Genomic DNA, 26244 nt, shown 5'->3' on the forward strand with positions numbered 1-26244 from the left:
AGGGGGATGGACTTCCGCCCACTATTCAGATGCAATGGCTGTGTCCCAATTCAGGGTCTGCACGCTTGAAGTACGCACACTACGCGTACTATAAGTACAAGAAGTGCGGAAGTTAAAGGCTTGTGAAATGGGACGGTCTAGCCTTCGTCTCGCTGTTCAGGTTGCCTAGCAACCATGATACTAACCGCGAGTAACGTTACATACAGCATTGTTTGACAGAAATGAAGGAGAAAAAAAAGTTTTGTTAGTCATGCATTTTCGTCATGACATCACTTTGATTAGTTGAGTATCTGAGGCTGAGACCACGAGACTGTAAAACATAATTGTTGGCAGTCATTTCAAGATTAGTCAGTAAATAACAATTAGTTGTTCATGAGACTAAAATCATCCCACTGTGGTAATGTGGGCCAATATTATAGTATTGTCAGATTATATAGAATAGAATGGAATAGTATAGAATAGAATTCAACTTTATTGTCATTGCACATGCACAGGTACAGGGCAACGAAATGCAGTTTGCATCCATCCAGAAGTGCTTTAGTGATATAGATATATTACAATATATATTAGCAATAATATAGATATGTAAGTATATTACAGAAATGGGTCTATTATGGTATGTTATAATGTACACGGTATGAAGTATGTTATGAATATTCTATAACTATAAGTATGTACAGGCTGTAGTGAGTACAAGCTATGTACAGGCTATGAACAGGATATAAATATGAAATAAAAAACTATACAGAAATCTGAGATATACAGTTATACAGAAATGTGAACTATGCAAGTTATAAACAGTTGTAGGATTAAAAATTATCGTATGTACAGAATGATTATTTACACAGAGCTATACAGTAGTGCAGTTAAGATAAGTGAGATATGTGGATAATTTCTACAGAGGTATATAAAGTGCTAGTGGTTGTGAGTGGTGGTTCAGTCCATGTTATTATTGTGTGTTTGAGGGTACGGTTGTCCATTGTGTGTGTGTGTAGGTGGTTGTGGGTGTGTGTATGTCCAGTCCATGAGTTTAACGTGGGTCAGATGTCAGGAGGCAGAGTTCAGGAGTCTGACAGCTGTGGGGAAGAAGCTGTTCCGGTACATGGTGGTCTTAGTCCGGAGGCTCCTGTAGCGCCTCCCAGAGGGCAGGAGGGTGAAGAGTCTATGTGATGGGTGACTGGGGTCTTTGATGATTTTCCCAGCCCTTTTCAGACACCGCTTCCTGTATATGTCTTTTATGGCAGGAAGTGGTGCTCTGGCGATGCGCTGGGCAGTTTTCACAACCCTCTGCAACGCCTTCCGGTCCGAGGCAGAGCAGTTTCCATACCAGACTGTTATACAGTTGGTCAGGATGCTCTCGATGGTGCAGCGATAGAAGTTCACCAGGATGTCTGAGGACAGGTGGTTCTTCCTCAGAGTCCTCAAGAAGAGGCGCTGGTGAGCCTTCTTGACCAGCTAGGAGCAGTTGGTCGTCCAGATGAGATCCTCGGAGATGTGGACTCCCAGGAACTTGAAGCTGCTCACACGCTCCACAGCCGTCCCCTTAATGTGGATGGGTGGATGTGGGTCAGCATTCCTCCTGTAGTCCACGGTGAGCTCCTTGGTCTTCTCTGTGTTAAGCAGCAGGTTGTTTCTGTCACACCACTCAGCCAGACGATCCACCTCCTCCCTGTAGGCGGCCTCATCGTTGTCACTGATGAGGCCAATCACCGTGGTGTCATCTGCAAACTTAATGATGGTGTTGGAACCATCAGCAGGTCTGCAGTCGTGGGTGATATATATATATATATATATATATATATATAGCTGGATAGCAGCTGGATAGCGTAGTGGTTGGACTACACACCTTTGGAACAGAGGATCGCAAGCCACAAGGGGCAGTACCCTCCATGGAGAAGGAGGCTAGAGGGCAAGATCAAGGTAGCGCGGTTCGGTTAGCCAACTAACGGAGTTGCAGAAAGGTGCGACAAAGAAGGTGCATAAGAAATGCAGCAAGCTGTCCATACCTGAGGCCTTGGTCTCACAGCCTTGGCCAGCCACTTGAGGAGGTACACCAGAGAGATAGAAGGCAGGAGAATAAACCAGCTGTTCTCCACAGAACCAGCAAAGGTGTACTCTCAGTGGCAAGGGAACAATAATAAGAGAACAGCACCACCAAGGCTGGAGACGGAGCAATACTGGAAGAGCATATGGGAGAAGGACGCAACCCATAACGGCAATGCTCAGTGGCTAGTGGATCTGAGGGCAGACCAGAGCGACCTCCCTGAACAGGTCCAGTAACCATCACAGTGGCAGATATCCAAGAAAGGGTCTCCAGTATGAAGAGTTGGACAGCACCGCCTACTGGCTAAAGAAGCTGACTGCACTCCACGAGCGTCTGGCAGCACAAATGAACCAGCTAGTTAACGAGGGACACCCGGAATGGCTAACCGAAGGTCGGACGGTCCTGATCCCCAAGGACCCCAAGGGACCGGTCCAGCCGAGACTGCAAGACCAGACTGACCAACCTGTGCACTGCCTGGATTGATTACAAGAAGGCCTATGACTCAATGCCCCACAGCTGGATACTGGTGTGGTGTGAACACTGGAATGCCTAGAATTGTACAAGATTGAGTTCCTTCATCAGGAACTCAATGGGGATATGGCGTACAACACTAGAGGCAACTCAGTCACCATCAAGTGCGGGATCTACAAAGGAGATGCTCTGTCCCCACTGCTGTTCTGCATAGGCCTGAACCCCCTCAGTCAGAGATCTGAGTCAGTCAGAGGTCATTAACAAGACTGGCTACGGATACCGACTACGGAACGGAGCAGTTGTCAGCCACCTCCTGTACATGGATGACATCGAGGTGTATGCCAAGAGTGAACGAGACATCGATTCACTGATCCACACTACCAGGCTATACAGCAATGACATTGGAATGTCGTTCGGACTGGAGAAGTGTAGTCGGATGGTAACAAAGAGAGGGAAGGTAGTCAGAACTGAGGGGATTGAACTACCAGAAGGCAACATTGCAGACATAGAGGACAGTTACAAGTACCTGGGGATCCCGCAGGCGAATGGGAACCATGAAGAGGCCGCTACAAAAGCTGCAACCACCAAGTACCTGCAGAGGGTCAGGCAAGTCCTGAGGAGTCAGCTGAACGGTAAGAACAAGATCCGGGCCATCAACACGTACGCCCTGCCCGTGATCAGGTACCCTGCTGGGGTAATAGGCTGGCCAAAGGAGGAGATAGAAGCCACTGACATAAAGACAAGAAAGCTCCTTACCATGCATGGAGTCCAGCACCCTGAGGCTGTATGCTAAGCGGAAGGAAGGGGGCTGGGGACTGGTGAGTGTCAGCACCACAGTCCAGGATGAGACAACGAACATCCAAGAATACATTGGGAAGATGGCCCCAACTGACCGAGTGCTCAGTGAATTCCTCAGGCAGCAGAAACCCAAGAAAGAGGAGGGAGATGAAGAACCATCATGGAAGGACAGGCCCCTGCACGGTATGTACCACTGGCAGATAGAGGAGGTGGCTGATATCCAGAAATCCTACCAGTGGCTGGACAAAGCTGGACTGAAAGACCGCACAGAGGCACTAATCATGGCAGCACAAGAACAAGCTCTTAGTACAAGATCCATAGAGGCTGGGGTCTATCACACCAGGCAAGACCCCAGGTGCAGGCTGTGTAAAGATGCCCCAGAGACAATCCAGCACATAACAGCAGGGTGCAAGATACTAGCAGGCAAGGCATACATGAAACGCCATAACCAAGTGGCCGGCAATATCAGGAAGAAGGAACACGAGACGCTGGAGAAATACCAAGGGCTCAGAGAAGAGCTCGAGAGGATGTGGAGGGTGAAGGTAACGGTGGTCCCCATGGTAATCGGAGCACTAGGTGCGGTGACTCCCAAGCTAGGCGAGTGGCTCCAGCAGATCCCAGGAACAACATCGGAGATCTCTGTCCAGAAGAGCGCAGTCCTGGGAACAGCTAAGATACTGCGCAGGACCCTCAAGCTCCCAGGCCTCTGGTAGAGGACCCGAGCTTGAAGGATAAACTGCCCGCAGGGGCGAGTGGGGAATTTATATATATATATATATAGAGAGAGAGAGAGAGAGGGAGAGGCTTTTAAACCAAGTTAACGCTGAAAGTACAAACATCACTAATGTCACACAACTTTGCAGACATGTGGCCAACAGCAATGTTTTAATGTTCTTCATTATTAAACATTCGCACATAAATAAGTGACATCATATTCAGTACTTACTTTTGACAGTTCACTCTTCGGCCACTCCCTTCTGCCGTATTTTGCGGCAAAATTATCCACACACACCAGCGCGCTATGAATTGTGGGATATATGGGACCACGAAGCGTGCACCGGACCACGCTTGATATTTGGGGAAATCGACGGCGCATTTGGAGTATGCATTTGAAGTACACTTGGGATTGGGACAGCCGTTGTCATGTGGCGGTGACGTAATCGCACTTAAAATGCGTACTTCGAGCGTGCAGACCCTGAATTGGGACACAGCTAATCTGAGAGGCAAACCAAGTGCACTATCTTCATTGCTCCTGAACTTTACCTGTATTTGCAGGTTAGCACCTGGTAAAAATACTACCACTGTTTGTTATATAGCAATGTTTCATCTCCATGCTAAGTTGTAAAGAAGTAAGACAATACCTGTAACACTTATGGGCACAGCCGCACGTTTGACCCGCATCAGTCTGAGACAGCGGGGTCAGGCTGCGCAGGCCGCTAGCAGAAACGTTGCGGTAATGTTTTGTTATTGTGGGTCGTAGCGCCCAGAGCATTGTCTTGTAGGAAGGTCATTCATATAGATTTATTTTCTTTTCATTATGAAGGTTGATACTCCCGCACACTTTACTATTTTATATAAAGTTTATGATACAAAGATGTTTTATTGTTAAAGTGTCATTGAGGTTTGAAAAGTATAAAGCTGTTTAATATGTGAGTGTTAATGACATGTGAAATAGAAGGAAGTTGCCCATGTTATGCAAAAGTGAGTTTCATCTTCAGTGTGCTGTAAATCTCTAGACCCAGCAGTCTTAGCTAATTATAGGCCAATCTCCAACCTTCCTTTCATATCAAAAATCCTTGAAAGAGTAGTTGTCAAACAGCTAACAGATCATCTGCAGAGGAATGGTTTATTTGAAGAGTTTCAGTCAGGTTTCAGAGTTCATCACAGCACAGAAACAGCTTTATTGAAGGTTACAAATGATCTTCTTATGGCCTCTGACAGTGGACTCATCTCTGTGCTTGTCCTTCTTGACCTTAGTGTAGCATTCGATACTGTTGACCATAATATTCTATTAGAGCGATTAGAACATGCTGTAGGTATTACAGGTATTGCACTGCAGTGGTTTGTATCATATCTATTCAATTCAATTCAATTTTATTTATATAGCGCCAAATCACAACAAATGTCGCCTCAAGGCGCTTCATAGATACAGAGAAAAGCCCAACAATCATATGACCCCCTATGAGCAAGCACTTTGGCGACAGTGGGAAGGAAAAACTCCCTTTTAACAGGAAGAAACCTCCGGCAGAACCAGGCTCAGGGAGGGGCGGCCATCTGCTGCGACCGGTTGGGGTGAGAGAAGGAAGACAGGATAAAGACATGCTGTGGAAGAGAGACAGAGATTAATAACAGATACGATTCAATACAGAGAGGTCTGTTAATACATAGTGAGTGAGAAAGGTGACTGGAAAGGAAAAACTCAATGCATCATGGGAATCCCCCGGCAGCCTACATCTATTGCAGCATAACTAAGGGAGGATTCAGGGTCACCTGGTCCAGCCCTAACTATATGCTTTAGCAAAAAGGAAGGTTTTAAGCCTAATCTTAAAAGTAGAGATAGTGTCTGTCTCCTGAATCCAAACTGGAAGCTGGTTCCACAGAAGAGGGGCCTGAAAACTGAAGGCTCTCCCTCCCATTCTACTTTTAAATACTCTAGGAACAACAAGTAGGCCTGCAGAGCGGGAGCGAAGTGCTCTAATAGGGTGATATGGTACTACAAGGTCATTAAGATAAGATGGGGCCTGATTATTTAAGACCTTGTATGTGAGGAGCAGGATTTTGAATTCAATTCTGGATTTAACAGGAAGCCAATGAAGGGAAGCCAAAACAGGAGAAATATGCTCTCTCCTTCTAGTCCCTGTCAGTACTCTTGCTGCAGCATTTTGGATTAACTGAAGGCTTTTCAGTGAGTTTTTTGGACATCCTGATAATAATGAATTGCAGTAGTCCAGCCTGGAAGTAATAAATGCATGAACTAGTTTTTCAGCGTCACTCTGAGACAGGATATTTCTAATTTTAGAGATGTTGCGCAAATGGAAGAACGCAGTCTTACATATTTGTTTAATATGTGCGTTGAAGGACATATCCTGGTCAAAATGACTCCAAGGTTCCTCACAGTGTTACTGGAGGCCAAGGTAATGCCATCCAGAGTAAGAATCTGGTTAGATACCATATTTCTAAGCTTTTCAGCGCCGAGTACAATGACCTCAGTTTTATCTGAGTTAAGAAGCAGAAAGTTAGTGGCCATCCAAGTCTTTATGTCTTTAAGACATTCCTGCAGTTTAACTAATTGGTGTGTGTTATCTGGCTTCATGGACAGATAGAGCTGGGTGTCATCTGCATAGCAGTGAAAATGTATGCTATGTCTTCTAATGATGCTGCCTAGGGGAAGCATGTATAATGTAAACAGAATTGGTCCTAGCACCGAACCCTGTGGAACTCCATAATTAACCTCAGTGTGTGAAGAGGACTCTCCATTTACATGCACAAATTGGAGTCTATTAGATAGATATGATACAAACCACTGCAGTGCAATACCTGTAATACCTACAGCATGTTCTAATCGCTCTAATAGAATATTATGGTCAACAGTATCGAATGCTGCACTAAGGTCAAGAAGGACAAGCACAGAGATGAGTCCACTGTCAGAGGCCATAAGAAGATCATTTGTAACCTTCAATAAAGCTGTTTCTGTGCTGTGATGAACTCTGAAACCTGACTGAAACTCTTCAAATAAACCATTCCTCTGCAGATGATCTGTTAGCTGTTTGACAACTACTCTTTCAAGGATTTTTGATATGAAAGGAAGGTTGGAGATTGGCCTATAATTAGCTAAGACTGCTGGGTCTAGAGATGGCTTTTTGAGTAAAGGTTTAACTGCAGCCACCTTGAAGGCCTGTGGTACATAGCCGATTATTAGAGATAGGTTGATCATATATAAGATCGAAGAATTAATCAATGGCAGGACTTCTTTGAGCAGTTTTGTAGGAATGGGGTCTAAAAGACACGTTGATGGTTTGGAGGAAGTAATTATTGAAGTTAACTCAGAAAGATCGATTGGAAAAAAAGAGTCTAACTTAACATCAATGGAACTAAGAGTAGCTGTAGATAATATTACATCTGTGGGATGATTATTGGTAATTTTTTCTCTAATGATAAAAATTTTATTTGTGAAGAAGTTCATGAAGTCATCACTAGTTAACGTTAAAGGGATGGTTGGCTCAACAGAGCTCTGACTTTTTGTCAGCCTGGCTACAGTGCTGAAGAGAAACCTGGGGTTGTTCTTATTTTCTTCAATCAGTGATGAGTAGTAAGCTGTTCTGGCTTCGCGGAGGGCTTTCTTATAAAGCAACAAACTATTTCTCCAGGCTAAATGATGATCCTCTAAATTTGTGACACGCCATTTCCTCTCCAGATTACGAGTCATCTGCTTTAGGGTACGTGTTTGAGAATTATACCACGGGGTCAGGTACTTCTGATTAGAGACCTTAGTTTTCACTGGAGCTACAGTATCCAGAGTCGTACGTAGTGAGGAGGTGAAATTATTAACAAGATAATCGACCTCTGTTGGGGTAGCGTTCAGATAGCTGCTCTGCTCTGTGTTGGTACAGGGCATTGACGATGATAACAGTGGCTGGATTATATTCTTAAACTTAGTTACAGCGCTTTCAGAAAGACATCTACTTTGATAAAGTCCACTCTCCACTGCTGCGTAATCAATTATTGTAAATGTAAATGTTATCAAGAAATGATCAGACAGGAGAGGGTTTTCAGGAAACACTGTTAAATGTTCAGTTTCTATGCCATATGTTAAAACAAGATCTAGAGTGTGATTAAAGTGGTGGGTGGGTTCTTTTACATTTTGAGAGAAACCAATTGAGTCTAACAACAGATTAAATGCCATGTTGAGGCTGTCATTTTTAGCATCTACATGGATGTTAAAATCACCCACAATAATTATTTTATCTGAGCTCAGAACTAAATTAGATATAAAGTCTGAGAAATCAGACAGAAACTCTGTGTAAGGCCCAGGTGGACGATAGATGATAACAAGTAATATCTATACTGATATCTATCTAACAGACTCCAATTTGTGCATGTAAATGGAGAGTCCTCTTCACACACTGAGGTTAATTATGGAGTTCCACAGGGTTCGGTGCTAGGACCAATTCTGTTTACATTATACATGCTTCCCCTAGGCAGCATCATTAGAAGACATAGCATACATTTTCACTGCTATGCAGATGACACCCAGCTCTATCTGTCCATGAAGCCAGATAACACACACCAATTAGTTAAACTGCAGGAATGTCTTAAAGACATAAAGACTTGGATGGCCACTAACTTTCTGCTTCTTAACTCAGATAAAACTGAGGTCATTGTACTCGGCGCTGAAAAGCTTAGAAATATGGTATCTAACCAGATTCTTACTCTGGATGGCATTACCTTGGCCTCCAGTAACACTGTGAGGAACCTTGGAGTCATTTTTGACCAGGATATGTCCTTCAACGCACATATTAAACAAATATGTAAGACTGCGTTCTTCCATTTGCGCAACATCTCTAAAATTAGAAATATCCTGTCTCAGAGTGACGCTGAAAAACTAGTTCATGCATTTATTACTTCCAGGCTAGACTACTGCAATTCATTATTATCAGGATGTCCAAAAAACTCACTGAAAAGCCTTCAGTTAATCCAAAATGCTGCAGCAAGAGTACTGACAGGGACTAGAAAGAGAGAGCATATTTCTCCTGTTTTGGCTTCCCTTCATTGGCTTCCTGTTAAATCCAGAATTGAATTCAAAATCCTGCTCCTCACATACAAGGTCTTAAATAATCAGGCCCCATCTTATCTTAATGACCTTGTAGTACCATATCACCCTATTAGAGCACTTCGCTCTCGCTCTGCAGGCCTACTTGTTGTTCCTAGAGTATTTAAAAGTAGAATGGGAGGGAGAGCCTTCAGTTTTCAGGCCCCTCTTCTGTGGAACCAGCTTCCAGTTTGGATTCAGGAGACAGACACTATCTCTACTTTTAAGATTAGGCTTAAAACCTTCCTTTTTGCTAAAGCATATAGTTAGGGCTGGACCAGGTGACTCTGAATCCTCCCTTAGTTATGCTGCAATAGATGTAGGCTGCCGGGGGATTCCCATGATGCATTGAGTTTTTCCTTTCCAGTCACCTTTCTCACTCACTATGTATTAACAGACCTCTCTGTATTGAATCGTATCTGTTATTAATCTCTGTCTCTCTTCCACAGCATGTCTTTATCCTGTCTTCCTTCTCTCACCCCAACCGGTCGCAGCAGATGGCCGCCCCTCCCTGAGCCTGGTTCTGCCGGAGGTTTCTTCCTGTTAAAAGGGAGTTTTTCCTTCCCACTGTCGCCAAAGTGCTTGCTCATAGGGGGTCATATGATTGTTGGGCTTTTCTCTGTATCTATGAAGCGCCTTGAGGCGACATTTGTTGTGATTTGGCGCTATATAAATAAAATTGAATTGAATTGAATTGAATTGAATTGAATTGAATTGAATTGAATTGAATTGAATTGAATTGAATGATGTGTGTTTATTTTTGTTCAATTTCAGTATTCAGAACCGGTACAGTTGTCCACTTTAATTTCAACCAGTGTGGTTTACTTTAAATACAGTTGAATATTGCTGTAAATTCACTGTAGATTACAGTGGCTTTCAATTGCTTAAGCAAGAGCATGTGTGTACTTTTGTTCTGCTTTCACTGAGCGATCACATGAAGCGCATGTAAAATAGTGGAAAGTGTAGAGTGTGAATCCATTTATTTTTATACTTGTGACTTTGGAAAATGGACAGATATGGACACTGGGACTGAAAGAGACATGCACACATGGATATTGTTAATGTTGTTCATGTTTATTGAAACTTGAATAAGAGATGCAATCATAGGGCGGGAAGATGCAATCTGCACCATTCCTGGGGCCCGTAACAAATGTATGAACTAGTTTTTCAGCGTCACTCTGAGACAGGATATTTCTAATTTTGGAGATATTGCGCAAATGGAAGAAAGCAGTCCTACATATTTGTTCAATATGAAGGACATATCCTGGTCAAAAATGACTCCAAGATTCCTATAGGAGCCATAACTAAATGCATTGAATTTTGATGATCACTGGGTTTTCATTTGTTTGGTTGCTATGGTGATGTGTAACTGGAGTCACGTGGGTGCTAGCGGTGACATTAAGAGGGTGTTGTCAGCATGTCATTCACTGATTTGATTTTGAGAGAGAGGAGGGCTGGGTAGCCGTAGTTTTTGTTGACCGCTGCACAACGAGTTTTCCCTTGTTGCTTGTGATGTTTTAAGAGTCTGAATCAGGAGCCGATCACATTACTCTGTAACCTCTCAAAGCACTTTAATAAACAAGCAAGCAATTCCACCTCTTGCATTATTGCAAGTTGACGGCGCATCAGGCAAAGAGGCAGGCTCCATCCCCAGCCTCTAGTGACTGTGAAGGTCGCTACAGTTCCTCACAGTGTTACTAGAGGCCAAGGTAATGCCATCCAGAGTAAGAATCAGGTTAGCTACCATATTTCTAAGATTTTCAGGGCCAAGTACAATAACCTCAGTTTTATCTGAATTTAGAAGGAGACAATTAGAGGCCATACTGGTCTTTATGTCTTTAAGACATTCCTGCAGTTTAACTAATTGGTGTGTGTTATTTGGCTTAATGGATAGATATAGCTGGGTGTCATCTGCATAGCAGTGAAAATGTATGCTATGGCTTCTGATGATACTGCCTAAGGGAAGCATGTTTAACATAAGTAGAATTGGTCCTAGCATTGAACCCTGTGAAACTCCATAATTAACCTTAGTGTGTGAAGAGCACTCTCCATTTACATAAACAAATTGGAGTCTATTAGATAGATATGATACAAACCACTGCAGCACAATACCTACCTACAGCATGCTCTAATCGCTCTAATAGGATATTATGGTCGACAGTATCGCTGCACTAAGGTCTAGCAGGACAAGCACAGAGATGAGTCCACTGTCAGAGGCCATAAGAAGCTCATTTGTAACCTTCACTAAAGCTGTTTCTGTGTTGTGATGAGCTCTGAAACCTGACTGAAACTCTTCAAATAAGCCATTCCTCCATGTTACATCTGTGAGATGATTATGGGTAATTTTTTCTCTAATTGTTAAAATTTTATTTGTGAACTATTTGTGTAAAGGGATGGTTAGCTCAATAGTGCTCTGACTTTTTGTCAGCCTGGCTACATTGCTGAAGAGAAACCTTGGGTTGTTCTTATTTTCTTCAATCAGTGATGAATAGTAAGATGTTCTAGCTTTGCAGAGGGCTTTCTTATAAAGCAACAAACTATTTCTCAGACTAAATGAAGATCTTCTAAATTTGTGACACAGCATTTCCTCTCCGTCTTAGGAGTTATCTGCTTTGGACTACATATTTGAGAATTATACCAGGGAGTCAAGTACTTCCGATTTGAGGCTCTATTTTCCACAGGAGCTACAGTATCCAGTGTTGTATGTAGTGAGGAGGCAAAATTATTAACAAGATAATCAACCTCTGTTGGAGTAGTGTTCAGGTAGCTGCTCTGCTCTGTTTTGGTACAGGTCATTGAAGATAATAACAGTGGGTGGATTATATTCTTAAACTTAGTTACAGTACTTTCAAAAATACATCTACTGTGCTGAAGTCTACTCCCCACTGCTGTATAATCAATTACTGTAAATTTAAATGTTATCAGCAAATGATCAGACAAGAGAGGGTTTTCAGGAAACACTGTTAAATGCTCAGTTTCTATGCCATATGTTAACACAAGATCTAGAGTGTTATTAAAACGGTAGGTAGGTTATTTTACATTTTGAGAGAAGCCAATTGAGTCTACTAACAGATTAGATGGCATGATGAGGTTGTCATTTTTAACATCTATATAAATATTAAAATCACCCACAATAATTATTTTATCTGAGCTGAGCAATAAATCAGATAAAAAGTCTGAGAAATCAGACAGAAACTCTGTGTAAGGCCCAGGTGGACGATAGATGATAACAAATAAGACTGGTTTCTGAGTTTTGCAGCTGGGGTGGACAAGGCTAAGCATCAGGCTTTCAAATGAATTAAAAGTCTGTCTTGGTCTTTGGTTGATTAATAGGCTGGTGTAGACAAATGCTGCCACACCGCCCCCGTGGCTTGTGCTTCGAGGTTTCTGATAGTTAGAATGACTAGGGGGTGTTGATTCATTTAAACTAACATAATCATCCTGCAGCAACCAGTTTCTGTAAGGCAGAGTAAATCGATTTGTTGGTCAATTATTAAGTCATGTACTTGAAAGAGACTTGGAGGAGAGAGGTCTAGATGTGGATACTGTATTGTTCTTTCTTTGTGATTTTTTTTTTATCTTTAAGTCTTTTTTTTTGCTGGTTTTTAGTTGGGGTTTTTTTTGTCTGTTTGGGAGCTGACACAGTCTCTAAGGGGATGGGGATTTGGGGGGATAACAGGAGGAGAGAAGATACAGAGAGACGTGTAAGACTGCAACTCCGCTTCCTGGTCCCAACTCTGGATAGTCATTTGGGGGGTTTAATAAATTTGGCCAGATTTCTAGAAATGAGAGCTGCTCCATCCAAAGTGAGATGGATGCCGTCTCTCCTAACAAGACCAGGTTTCCTCCAAAAAGTTTCCCAATTATTTATAAAGCCCACATGGGTTTTGGACACCACTCAGACAGCCAAAAATTTAAGGAGAACGGGCAGCTAAACATGTCACTCCTGGTCTGATTGGGGTAGTGTTTATAACTGCAGCTATTCTTTAATGTCAGATGTTTCTCATTTTCCTTGAGGAAAGTTTTGTCTAAATAGCTGCAGAGGCAATTCTGGCAATTTTTTTACAGTGCGCTGAAAGGAAAACCTGTCAGGTGTCATCCCTCCAGGGGATGATATTTTGTGTTGAGAATGTTATTATCAGCTCTCTTTTAAGCAACCCTGCAAGGCTGAAACTAAGAGCGCTATAAAATATCTTACTGAGAGCAAATGTAATGTGAGCTTCTCCAGATTACAATGGGCTTCGGGGAAATTCACCTATCTGGGCCACAGATATCATTGAACGGTGAGTCCCTTTGTCTAAAAGGATTGCAGCGGGTCAATCCATTCCAAAGTCATAAAGATTTGTTTTTTTTGTTTTTTTGATATGACGTCATATTGGTCTCAGGGGATACTTAAATATGCCGCGTGAGAGGCTCCACTATCAGCAATGATACACGTGAGGAGACTGTGAAGGACTGATGACATGTATGAGCTCAAATTGTGGTCATAAATATTTTGTACTTATAAATCAGAATGCGTAGCTGTGAACAGAGTTTTGTAAACTTGTAAACCAAAATATCTGAAAATGTTATGTTTGTGCATCAATAGATAGGTGCATCTATACACAAACTTGGAACATGCCCTGTCCAGATGGCAAACATCCATGGGTTGATGGATCTAATGATAAAGAGGAGAAACATGTCTCACACTGAATTGCTTCCTTATCCTAACAACAGATTCTCATGAGTGAACAACTTGATGTAACTTGAAGCTTTCTTTTAGCAGATGAACAACTAATGCTGTTTCATATTTTTGTGTGTAATCTCATTTTTTTGTGAATTTTGTTTTTGTATTATTACTGTTATCTTTTGCAATATGAAGGTTAGAATTCCTGGGATTTAGTGCGGGCCATACAGGAGAGTTTTATTCTAATAACAATCGTGGTTGATGCTGGAGACAAAAACACTTTTAAATGAAAGTATATGAAAATCTGGTGGTACAAAAGTTACATTTTTATAGCGGTTGTGTTGTTAGGCTTTGGGCATTTGTATAGACATGTTTTTTGTTTACTAAAATAATCTTCGTAAAAATTGCCCGTTAATGAGCTTGTATGGTGGGTCCCGTTTTGTCATGTATTGCTGCTTACATACAGCTAATTTAAATGTTTTCGAATTAACCTTTTTGTGAAATGCTTTAGGGAACAAAGACCAAATGGCTCGATTTATTAAAACGAGAGGAGAAGCATAGTTGTCATGTTTTTCTCTCTTCTCTTATTTTTCGTGTGTGATAAGGACAATACTGGAGAAGATGGGCCTGCAGGGGAAAGTCACCCCTTTGCAGGTAAGAAAGAAATGGGATTACTTAAAAAAAAAAGTATGTACGTGTGTTATCAAGAAGATAATTCTTAAGAACACAATAAATGTGCAATTACTAAGAGTTGTTGTGTTGTTTATATTCACCTCATTTGTTCCAAAATGAGAAATGCATTAATAAATTTATGTATTTGAATATATTTATGTTGTAATATGTATTGCATTAGTTTAAAAGTTGTATGGTATGAATAAATTGATTAAAACAAACAGTAATTGTCACTGAACAAAAATATTTACAAGTATTTTTAACATGTATGAACATAACGCTAACTTTGAACAATTTTAAATGGATGTTTATTTAATGAGAATAAAGAAACAATAACAATAAAACAAGAATATTTATAATACATCAACAAAAATCAGGCCTGGGATCCTCCTGGTTAAAAAAAAAACGGTCCAGGATTTGGACACTCAGGTCAATCCTGCAGTACAATGGTCTGGTTTGGTTAAGGAAAAGGTGGAGAACAACAAACAGTTTTAGTAGAAAGGTATGATTTCATTTATTTTAAGACATCAAAGCATTATTCTGATCATTAAGCTTAAGTAAACTATACTAATACACTGTGAAAGGACTTAATTTTTATACACTTCATCTGTGTAACTAAGCTTTTTTGTTAACTCAAAAATAACCCTGTTTTCAGGGCTTTGTGATATTTTTACAGCCCAACTATGCACACGGAGAATGAAACACATGTATATGCAGATGGACTGACAACGAACACAGGAGAACACACATTAAATATACACAGAGGGAAATGGGGAAACTGCACACAGAGGAGGGAGACAAACCTAATTAACGTGACGAGACGGAGCACGCAAATAGAACACGCTGATATCAGACACGGACCTTCAAAGTAAAACAGGAAATACACTGACTGAACTCAGAGACACGATACTGACAGAGTACAGAAGGCACACGACATCACTGGACACTAAATGGAAGGAGCACAGAGTAACATGAGGAGCACAGGGACCAAAACCTAAGAACAAGAAATACAAAACAAAAACAAAAACACTAGTAAACATGAACCAAGAAGAAACCACAGACTATATAAAAGGACCATGACAAAAGTTCCAAGTTTTTCTAGCTCCTCGAGAATTAAAAATGTACAACATAACGGAGCGACATTTTTAGGTCCATTCTAAAGTTTTTGCGCTGTGGCGCTAGTGACTGTAAAAAATGCAGAAGTAAGGGCGGACTTGAACAAAGGCTAGAAGATTGTCCAAATTCACAGCTGCTCACTTCCGGGCCTTCCCGCCCTATGTGGGTCGGGTCCTTCGAAGCATGCTACCCCTGAATTTGGACACAGCCATTGTGTCAGTTTCCCGCTTTTCCCTTGTCGATGTATCTCCATGTCTCAAGTGTTCAGGGATTTACAGGCATTCCAAGTCTAATGTATTTACTTTTTAGTTTTGTTATCGGATATAATAAATCCATGCTTTTTTTCTTTTTTTTTGTCTCGTCAGATCGTGACACACCCATGTTTTGGACTTCATTTGAGGGCCACATCCACATCAACATGACAGGTTTGGGTCCAGAGAGCATTGTTTAAACACCAATACTGATCATGTTCATGCCTGTATAATGCCTGTATCTACTAATCTTCTGACGGATGCTTTCAGAAGGATAATGTGTTTTCATAATGGGGGTTTCCAGTGGTTAAAATCCTGTGGTACTTCCTTGTGCTCTTATCTATGTACCTGCTTTTCATTAGATTTCAGGCATTTGCTGTATTATATATCACATTATGGCACAGTACAGGAAGACAATAAGCACTAGTGATGTGCGATACCACTGATTTCCTTTCCGATCTGATACCAAGTAATATTAAGGGTGGTATCGACGATACTGATCCGATACCGATACTTTGTACAAAAACTTATTTTATTTATTGTATCTCAAATTATAGCATCATAATGATTACAGGACATCAGATTACTTGTTCTTATCACTTAATAATGCAGAGTTCATCACATAGAAATAAAAAACCTGAAGTTTGAACATTTGAACACCTTGCCTGCCTGCAGCACTAAAGGACTCCGTGAGAGACTGTCTCGCCCTAGCAGCACCTGTCCCTCTCCTTCTCTTTAGTTCGCCTCAACATACGCTCGTCATATTCTGTGATATGATTTACTGTGAGGTGTTTGACAAGGTTAGTGATGTTGCCACAACCATACATGCCAACCCTCCCGATTTTTTCGGGAGAATACCGAATTTCAGTGCCCCTCCCGAAAATCTCCCGGAGCCACCATTCTCCCGAATTATTCCCGATTTTCCACCCGGACAACAAAATTGAAAAACCATATAGCAGAATTCAAAGCGCGGCCCAGCCAATTTCAGTTTCCAACTATGGCTACTACTACTGCAGCTACTTAGTTTTAATATTACTCTTATTTCTCTTTCTGGGTCGCAAAAAACTTTTAACATATTTTCAGGTGAGAATGTAGCTGTGTAAACTTCAAATATCTGAGCCGACCGACACATCGTTTTCAAACCCCCACGGTCTTTCGCTACTCGGGTTAAACATGATATACAAGTCACTTTGATAACTTAAAAATGTTATTGTTTGGCTTTTTCAGTGTTTTTTTATTTGTTCGTGAGTAAATCGGTTTGGCTAAGAGTTATTAGATTAGATTAAATTAAATTTAACTTTATTAATCCCTCGGGAGGGTTCCGCCGGGGTTTTCACACAGCTGAATAATCGTCAAACAGAAAATGATTAAACAGAAGAGTTTACGTCAGCGCCCGGTTATATTTTAGATAGCAAGGAGCAGACAGCAGAGTTTCACTACACTGAGGGAGCCTGTGATGTACTACCCGGCTTTCTTTAGACCGCGAAGGCCGGGTCCTCAGGTGGAAGCAGCCTCTGAATTTGGACACCCCCGCTCTTTCCGGGCCGGCCCATAATAACGGTGACATTTAACGTATTTTATCCGATAAATAAACCCTGTAAAATGTATTTATCACCCCCCCAACAGCCCTTTTGAATGTCTCCCTAGTACAACAACAACTCTTTTTTGCCACATGTATGCAAACCACGTCTCAGCTGTTTGTGGAGGTAAAGTACTTCTGCACAATTACGCTCAGCCATTGTTGTGAGTGTGCACACCAAGGGGCTGCAAGACATTTATACAGCCGTATTTTGCACATGACTATGAAAGGTGGAAGAGGAAGTAGTTCCTTTGAATGTAGACAATCCGAATGGTATAGTTTCTTTCTACTATGTTCCTGTTAATGATAAACTACAAATTTACTCTAAATTACTAAAATATCGATATTTTAATATGAGAATCGATTCTAGAACATAAATGACTGGTATCAGAGGAATCGATATTTCAGGATCGATCTGCACATCACTAATAAGCACTGGTTTTCAACTCATCATCAGTGTAGCTCTGAAAGAAGCATCTTTATTCATTTAAAAAATAAAATGAATAGATTGCATTACATTGCATTTTAACCGTTAGGTGTTTGGCCAAATTTAGTCACTGATAATGAATTTATAAGACTGATTGAATGGCATATTCATTATATTATATGAATATTCATATCAATATTCACCTGCATTAGAATAATAATAATAACTGAATCATCTGAGTTTATTGTTGATTTCAAGTCCTCTGTGAATCCACTCAGGATTACAGTAATAATGTAATTTATGTGAACAGTAGTAGCCGTTGTGATAATTGCATTAAATATTATTGCTCTCTGTGTATCATAATGAATTGTCACAGTTATCATAGTGTGATGGAAATTTTCCGTTCTTCTCAATGAAAGTGTTTAAGTGCTTGTGCATTTGCTTAGTTGTGACACTGGAATGGAAACTTCCACTGAACAGTCTAAAACTAGATGAACTTACTTCAGCATCAAAAGTAGAACAAAACAACAACTCCTTTTGCAGGTGTTGATAACACCAAGGGCACAAAACAGCATTACCATTGTTCAGTTAGGTTTCATGTCGGGCCAAGTGATGTGTGGTATCAGTTTGTGACTTCCTCCCTTTTCTTGGTAATGCATAGAGGAGAGCTCCACTTCTGTTTCAGACGTTGCATGACAGCACCTCGCTGTGTGTACTCTCTCTCATGTGTATGATAGTGTTGACTGCAGCTGACTTTGTTAAAGGTTCCACTTTTCCAGTAAATGAGTGCAGTGGTGGCTGGCATTTTAAAATGATATATTATTGCACACTATGTATTACAGACATGTAATTTCTTCTTACAGAGAAGCTACACTTTATCATGTCACTAATGTTGCATTTCTTTAACTACCAGAAAAATGAGCACAGGCGTGGTTTATGATCAGTATGAACCAAAATTTTACCAGACGAGTCACTCACATGTTCACTGATTGTGAAATGTGACAGCAGAGATGGTACATTGTGTGCAAATAACTTGCTTTTCCTATGAATCAATGCAAGTAAGCAGTGTTACAACTATAACAAAGCAAACTTGCCAATTTGTTTTTGTTTTTTTTTCACAGCTGACATAGTGGCAGATCAATTCATATTTGGCCAGTCAGGCAGCCAGTGGTTAGATGGGAAACACACACTCAAAATCTCCTTCAGTTATGACGTTATCCACGTACAGTGTTGGGAAGGTTACTTTTAAAATGTATTCCACTACAGATTACAGAATACATGCCCCAAAATGTATTTTGTAACGTATTCCGTTATGTTACTCAATGAGAGTAACGTATTCTGAATACTTTGGATTACTTAATATATTATCATGTTTTTTACAACTACATGAATGTACTATTGCTATGTGACTTATTACTTTTACTGAAGGTTATTTACCATACCAATACCAACTAGATTTTAAATCTTAATATAAAATGAGTAACAGTAGGTTGGCATTAGGTAAGGCTGCACTTTTTGCAGCGATCTCCTATAGAAAACTATTCCGCACCTGTAAAACAGGTTCGCGGCTCCGAACCGTAAAGGCGTAAAACCGTAAAGGGACCTCTGGCTAATACTTCGGGGTTCGTGTCGGGCTCGTAGCTGAAAACTAGCTTTACTTTGCTGTCTTGGTCAACTTTGCTAGCAAGAGACAGATAGAGGCATTGAAAGGCTGCTTCAACGGAACTTATTGTTTCGGAGGAAAACACGAACACAGTGTACAGTCGAGTCTTAATAGCTTACTTACAACTTGGCTCGTCAGGCATTTTTTTTGGCTGCAGTGGTTATTATTATATTTACATGCTTCCATCTCCCGTTTCTGCTCGGTGACAGCTCGTACTTTTCTACTCTTTTTCTCCCTTCCTGGTGCTCACAGACGCATAACAAGTATGGCAGTCCATTCTCCCTGCAGCACGGACTACACTGCCCATGAGGCTACATTATTTAAGGCAATGCCTGTAACACTCTGCCTATTGCCTTCATATTAAATAATTTTTGTGAATAATTTTATAAAATATTTCTTCACGTCATTATGCCGCAAGTAGAGGTGACATGGGCCGCAAAATTGAGACACAGACATTAGAGCCTCTTAATGCATGTTTTGTTTGGGTTTCCACCGGCATGGAAACTAAAAATAGAGAGGGCATAGCCTAACATGTGAAACGGGAAAATACTGCTGTGTAATCCATTCATTTCAACAAAGTAACTGTATTCTAAATACCACCTTTTTAAACCGTAACTGTAGCTGAATACAGTTACTCATATTTTGTATTTTAAATACGTAACGGCGGTACATGTATTCCGTTACTCCCCAACACTGTCCACGTATGGCTCTGTGACACTTTATCAACAGTACACAATTTATTTGGGCTGATTGGGACCTGATAAATGTAAAAAAATATATATATCTTTTTACCTGATTTTGCTCCACATATGAGGACATTCGTTTTAAATTTGGATAGAACAGTGGCAGTATAATGTCCTTGTAAGTGGATAGCAGGCCCATGTAGACTAAAATTTAGTACTGTGGTCTAGACAACCCAAAATGTGATGTCCACATATGTGGACGAAGAATTAACCACACATTCACAGGCAACGGGCCCTTTCAGAACAGAAAAATAAAGTGTTAAATGCTGAAAGTCCTGATTTAACACATGGACGGCCTGAGGATAGAAGCTCCCATTGAGCCTCTCTGTTTTTGCCCGCATGGTGCGGAACTTTCTGCCTGATTGCAGAAGTTGGAACAGTTTATTACTGGGATGGGATGGGTCCTTCAATCTGAGCTGCTCTGGACCAGAATCTTCTGGTGTAAATGTCCTGTAGGGAGGGGAGATCAGTCCTGCAGCAGCGTTCTGCTGTATGGATCACTCTCTGAAGAGCTTTTTGGTCCTTAACATAGCTGTTCCCATGCCGGTATGCGATGTTCTGTGAGGATGCGCTCCACAGCACCTGTATAGAAAGTCCTGAGGATCACTGGAGAGACCCCGAACTTCCTCAGTTGTCAGAGATGATACAGGCGCTGCATAGCTTTTTTGGACTGTACCTGAATGTGGGCAGACCATGTCAGGTTTGAGGAGGTGTGGACACCGAGATACTTGAAGGACTGCACCCTCTCCACTGGAGCTCCATTAATGACAATGGGCTTGTAGTCTCTGTGCTTACTCCTTCTGAAGTCCACCACCAGCTCCTTGGTCTTGCCGACATTTAGCTGGAGGTGGTTATCCTGTCACCATGATGCCAGATTATTCGCTTCATCCATGTAGGCTGCCTCATCATTGTTAGAGATGGCGTCCAACAACACTATGTCATCAGCAAACTTCACAATAGTGTTGGAGCCATGCGTGGCCACGCAGTCTGAAGTATAGAAGCTGTAGAACAGCGATGAGAGTACACACGCCTGTGGCGCTCCCGTGTTGATGGTGATGCTGTCGGAGACGCACCTACCCACCCATGTCCACATGGCTAAGGGTGGTGTGCAGGACATGGGCCATGGGGTCATCAGTGGATCTGTTGGGTCGGAGCGGATCTGTGGTGTTTGGGATGGAGGAGGTGATGATGTTTTTCAACAGCCTCTGGAACACCTTCATTACCACCGAAGTCAGTGCAACTGGTAGTCATTCAGGCATGAGGACTTGTTGTTCTGCCTTCCTTTTGGCTTATGTGTGTATTGTTTGCAGACGTCGGAGAGGCGGAGTTCCCATTTACAATCAGTGACACTGGTAACACCTGGGCCAGTGTGCCAGGGCTCCATCAAAAAGACTTTAGGGCATAGTTGTTTTTTGGCTCATTTCCGTGAGACACCATGTTAGACTCTGGTTGCCTTTGGTTTGGCTTTTGCTTTTTAACTCCCTCACATTACTGATGGTACTGACTACACACACCACAGTTTGTTTTTTGACAGTAGGTTTTCTTTTTCTGTTTTATTTATTTAAAAATAAAGTAGTTTGGAAGACATTCCTATTCATGTCTGGGTTTTTTCTCATGGCCGTGTGGCCCGGTTCATGAAGGCACAGGGATGATGGTGGATCTCTTGAAGCATGTGGGGATCACAGACTTAGCCAGGGACTCGTTGAAAATGAAAGTGAACACACCTGCTAGCTGGTCAGCACAGCAATGCAGCAGACGGCCGGTGATGCCGTCTGGTCCTGCCGCTTTCCTTGTGCTCACTTTTCTCAGTGCTGCTCGGACATTGTGCTCTGCAATGCTGATCACCGGTCCCTCTCTGATGACATCGCTGTCCTCAGTTGTCAGGCGGTTGTTAGCATTAGCCACCTGGCTAACCTCAAAGCGGGCATAGAACTTGTACAGCTCGTTGGTGAAAGCAGAGTTGGCGTTGATCGTCGCAGTGTCCCTGGCTTTATAATCCGTGATTGTGTGTAGTCCATGCCACATGCTCCGTGTGCTGCCTTGGCGGAAGCAAGACTCCACGCGCTCCTGATACCGGCATTTGGCATCCCTCACCACGCCGCACCCTTATGGGGTCACTTTGTAGGCGCTCACATCGCCAGTGGCGAGACTGGCATTGTAGGTAGCGGTCCTGGTGTTCACTGCAGCGCGGATTGATCTGTAGCGTGGGTAAGTTATGGGGGCTGTGAAGTCAGGAAGAAGGCCATGGAGGTTAAACAAGTTATGCAGAGGCTGTCAAGAGGGTACAGAAGGCAAAGGACGAGACAGGAAAGGTATGAGGTACTGACGATCAGTGTTGGTCAAGTTACTTGAAAAAAGTAATCAGTAACTAACTACCGATTACTTCCCCCCAAAAGTAATCCAGTTACTTTACTGATTACTTATTTTCAAAAGTAATTAATTAGTTACTTAGTTACTTAGTTACTTTTTTAAAACACGCTTTACACCCTGAATAGGTGATAAAGCGATAGATCCTTCAGCCCAATTCTACTTTTTCTGCATAATCCATCATACAAAATGTAATCAGATGGAAAAGTCTCTTTTTAAAACTTGTTTTGTTAGTTTTAATCTTTTAACTTTATGCATCAAGCAAAAATTTAATTATATGCAACATTCTCTGACTGGAAGAAATTTGTTTAATATTTAAACTTATTTTCTGCACATTCCAGCACATAAAATAAAATATTTTTTTGTTTACACTCACTCTTTCAAATAGATGCAAGTAAAACACAGCAGAAAATAAATAAAGTCAAAGACTAGCGGTCCTATTTTCACATGTAAAGCAGGAGTCAGGCAGGCGGAGGTTTACCCTGGTGCAGGTGTGCCGCAGCGGTCAGTGGAAGGATACGGCAGCTTCTCTGTGAATTTCCCATTACGTTGTTGCGCACTCGGTGCTAGCTTGGAAGTTTAGGGTTTTTTTCACTTTAAAAAGAAGTTTTCTTCCCACGCACAACGGACACTAATGTTTTTGTCACTTTTTATGGAATCAAACTCAAAGTAAGGTCAGTACTTCCACGCTTTAAACGCTGCACGCTCATACTCTCTCCCGCACTCGTTATATTATCCATTGTTGATCTGCACACAGCTGTTGTCACGAATGTTGCACTCGCTTACGTCACTGTCATGAGACATTCTCGCAAAAAAATCACGGTTTTAGTAACGCAGTAACGCAGCGTTCCTACGGGAAAGTAATGGTAATCTAATTACCGTTTTTGCAATAGTAATCCCTTACTTTACTCGTTACCTGAAAAAAGTAATCAGATCACAGTAACGCATTACAAGTAACGCGTTACTGCCCATCTCTGCTGACGATAGGAAAGAGGTACTCAAACCCTGCTGGGAAAAAGAAAGATGGGAAACAAAGAGCTTTGGATGGACTGTGACTAAAAGAGCAATATAACTTAACTCTTTAAGTCCTACCATAGAACCAAGTCCGCCAGAGCTTATATTATATTTTTACATGTTGTAGTGCCATTTTTGGAAGCATTTCAAGTTGATATACATCAATACAACCCTTATAGCCCAAATTTTAATGATATGTATGCATTAAGTGCATAGTAATTACATAAATTGCAAAAAAAGTGCAATAAACTACAAAAAAATTGAAAATTGTTTTTGTTTTTTTAACATATATTTCTACTTAGAGAAATTTAAAAGGCTTATCCCTCAAAACTGTAAATACAAAAAAGTTGCACAAAATAGTTTCCCACCACAGGAAATTTATTTTAAGTGTCTTCATAGTTTTATTTTTGAAATACACCAATTTTTATATACTGCAGGAAAATCGAAAATAAATATTATAATGTGAATTTGCAAAAAAAACAGCATATGCATCAAAATAAACTATTTCCAGCAGTGCAATATGAGTCCTAAAGTCAAACATAACTTTTAAAAACACAAGTATAGGCTCATAAGGTCCTGATGGTAAAAAACTACAAATGAAAATGATGTCACTTCCGGTTTCGGGCAGGTCATGGCGGACATGCGATAGTTCGCGCTGATGGACGTAGGAAGTGTTCCAAACAGCTGATCGGATCGGCAAAGCGTGTTTCTGGTATATTATGTTTTTGTTGCTGCAAGTGCTTTTTATGCAGTTTTTGCAAAGCTATATGTGGAAGGAAACTGTGACCTAGGACAAGCTGATGGCATAAGATGTAAGTACAACTCCTCCGGTTTCATATGCAAAAAAAATTATTGCGATAGCTTACGTGGTTGCAGTGCTACCGGGATTTAAAAATAGTTATGCTAAACGGAGCGTGCCCACTCCGACCGGCTTTAAAGGGGTAAAATGGATCAGTTCACCATCAGTCAAAGAGTGCCATTACCAGCAACACCTCCATGAATACTTCCTGATGCCACAGTAGATTTCACATTATTGGAAAAGAGGAACAGGGATAGGGCATTTAATTTAAACTCACATACAGTAGAGGCTTACATCGATCAGTATTATAATTATGTACAAATATATACAGATTCATCAAAGAATACAGCCAGTCGAGCCGGTGGAGCATTTGTTATCCCTAAGTTTAAAGTCAAAATAGGGAAAAGGATCAATGATGGACTGTCAGTATACACTGGAGAAATGCTAGCAATACTGTTAGCTGTTCAGTGGATAGAAGACATGAGACCGTTAAAAGCAGTCATCTGTTCAGACAACCCCGTCATTGGCCAGTTTACAGTGTAGCCACTCAGAAAGTAGAGCAGATGTCCTAACAGAGGTTCAGCAAACGCTTTACATAATACACATGATGGGACTTTTGGTTTTTTTTATGTTTTCCGGCGCAGTATGGAGTCAGAGCAAATGAAATGGCAGATAGAGCTGCGAAGAAAGCCACAAAACATGGGGTAGTTGACCTGGGTATTAACTTCTGTCAGACAGAAATAAAGAGTATCATAAGGCAAGAAATGAAGGAAAGATAGCAAAAACAGTGGGAGGAAGGAAAGGAGGAAATGGTGGTTGTATAAAATTCAAAGGAGAGTATGAGAAACAAGAAGCACTGGAAGGAGTAGGTGAGAGGAGGTGGTCATATCTAGAATAAGATTTGAGAAGTGACAGAAGGGAGGTAAGTGACGGAAGTGATGGACAAGGTAAATGACTCATGTTGTAACTGACATCAGACGCCGGAGATGGCGGAAAATTAAAGCGAATGGTAGTTTAGAATTGAACAAATTCCTTTAATTCAATTCAATTCAATTTTATTTATATAGCGCCAAATCACAACAAATGTCGCCTCAAGGCGCTTCATAGATACAGAGAAAAGCCCAACAATCATATGACCCCCTATGAGCAAGCACTTTGGCGACAGTGGGAAGGAAAAACTCCCTTTTAACAGGAAGAAACCTCCGGCAGAACCAGGCTCAGGGAGGGGCGGCCATCTGCTGCGACCGGTTGGGGTGAGAGAAGGAAGACAGTATAAAGACATGCTGTGGAAGAGAGACAGAGATTAATAACAGATACGATTCAATACAGAGAGGTCTGTTAATACATAGTGAGTGAGAAAGGTGACTGGAAAGGAAAAACTCAATGCATCATGGGAATCCCCCGGCAGCCTACATCTATTGCAGCATAACTAAGGGAGGATTCAGGGTCACCTGGTCCAGCCCTAACTATATGCTTTAGCAAAAAGGAAGGTTTTAAGCCTAATCTTAAAAGTAGAGATAGTGTCTGTCTCCTGAATCCAAACTGGAAGCTGGTTCCACAGAAGAGGGGCCTGAAAACTGAAGGCTCTCCCTCCCATTCTACTTTTAAATACTCTAGGAACAACAAGTAGGCCTGCAGAGCGAGAGCGAAGTGCTCTAATAGGGTAATATGGTACTACAAGGTCATTAAGATAAGATGGGGCCTGATTATTTAAGACCTTGTATGTGAGGAGCAGGATTTTGAATTCAATTCTGGATTTAACAGGAAGCCAATGAAGGGAAGCCAAAACAGGAGAAATATGCTCTCTCCTTCTAGTCCCTGTCAG

General features: G+C 41.4%; 1 protein-coding gene across 1 annotated transcript in view; it reads right to left on the reverse strand.

Moving 5' to 3' along the window:
- The window catches only part of LOC146512727 (IgGFc-binding protein-like), a 69412-nt gene extending 47953 nt beyond the window's left edge, over window positions 1-21459 (reverse strand). Inside the window, 2 exon segments of the mRNA XM_085171009.1 lie at window positions 21103-21226; window positions 21321-21459. Coding sequence (XP_085027135.1) covers window positions 21103-21226; window positions 21321-21459 — 263 coding nt within the window.
- Between the last annotated feature and the right edge of the window lie 4785 nt (window positions 21460-26244).

Source organism: Neolamprologus multifasciatus, chromosome 8 (genome assembly GCF_963576455.1).
Source record: "Neolamprologus multifasciatus chromosome 8, fNeoMul1.2, whole genome shotgun sequence".
NCBI classification, from domain to species: domain Eukaryota; kingdom Metazoa; phylum Chordata; class Actinopteri; order Cichliformes; family Cichlidae; genus Neolamprologus; species Neolamprologus multifasciatus.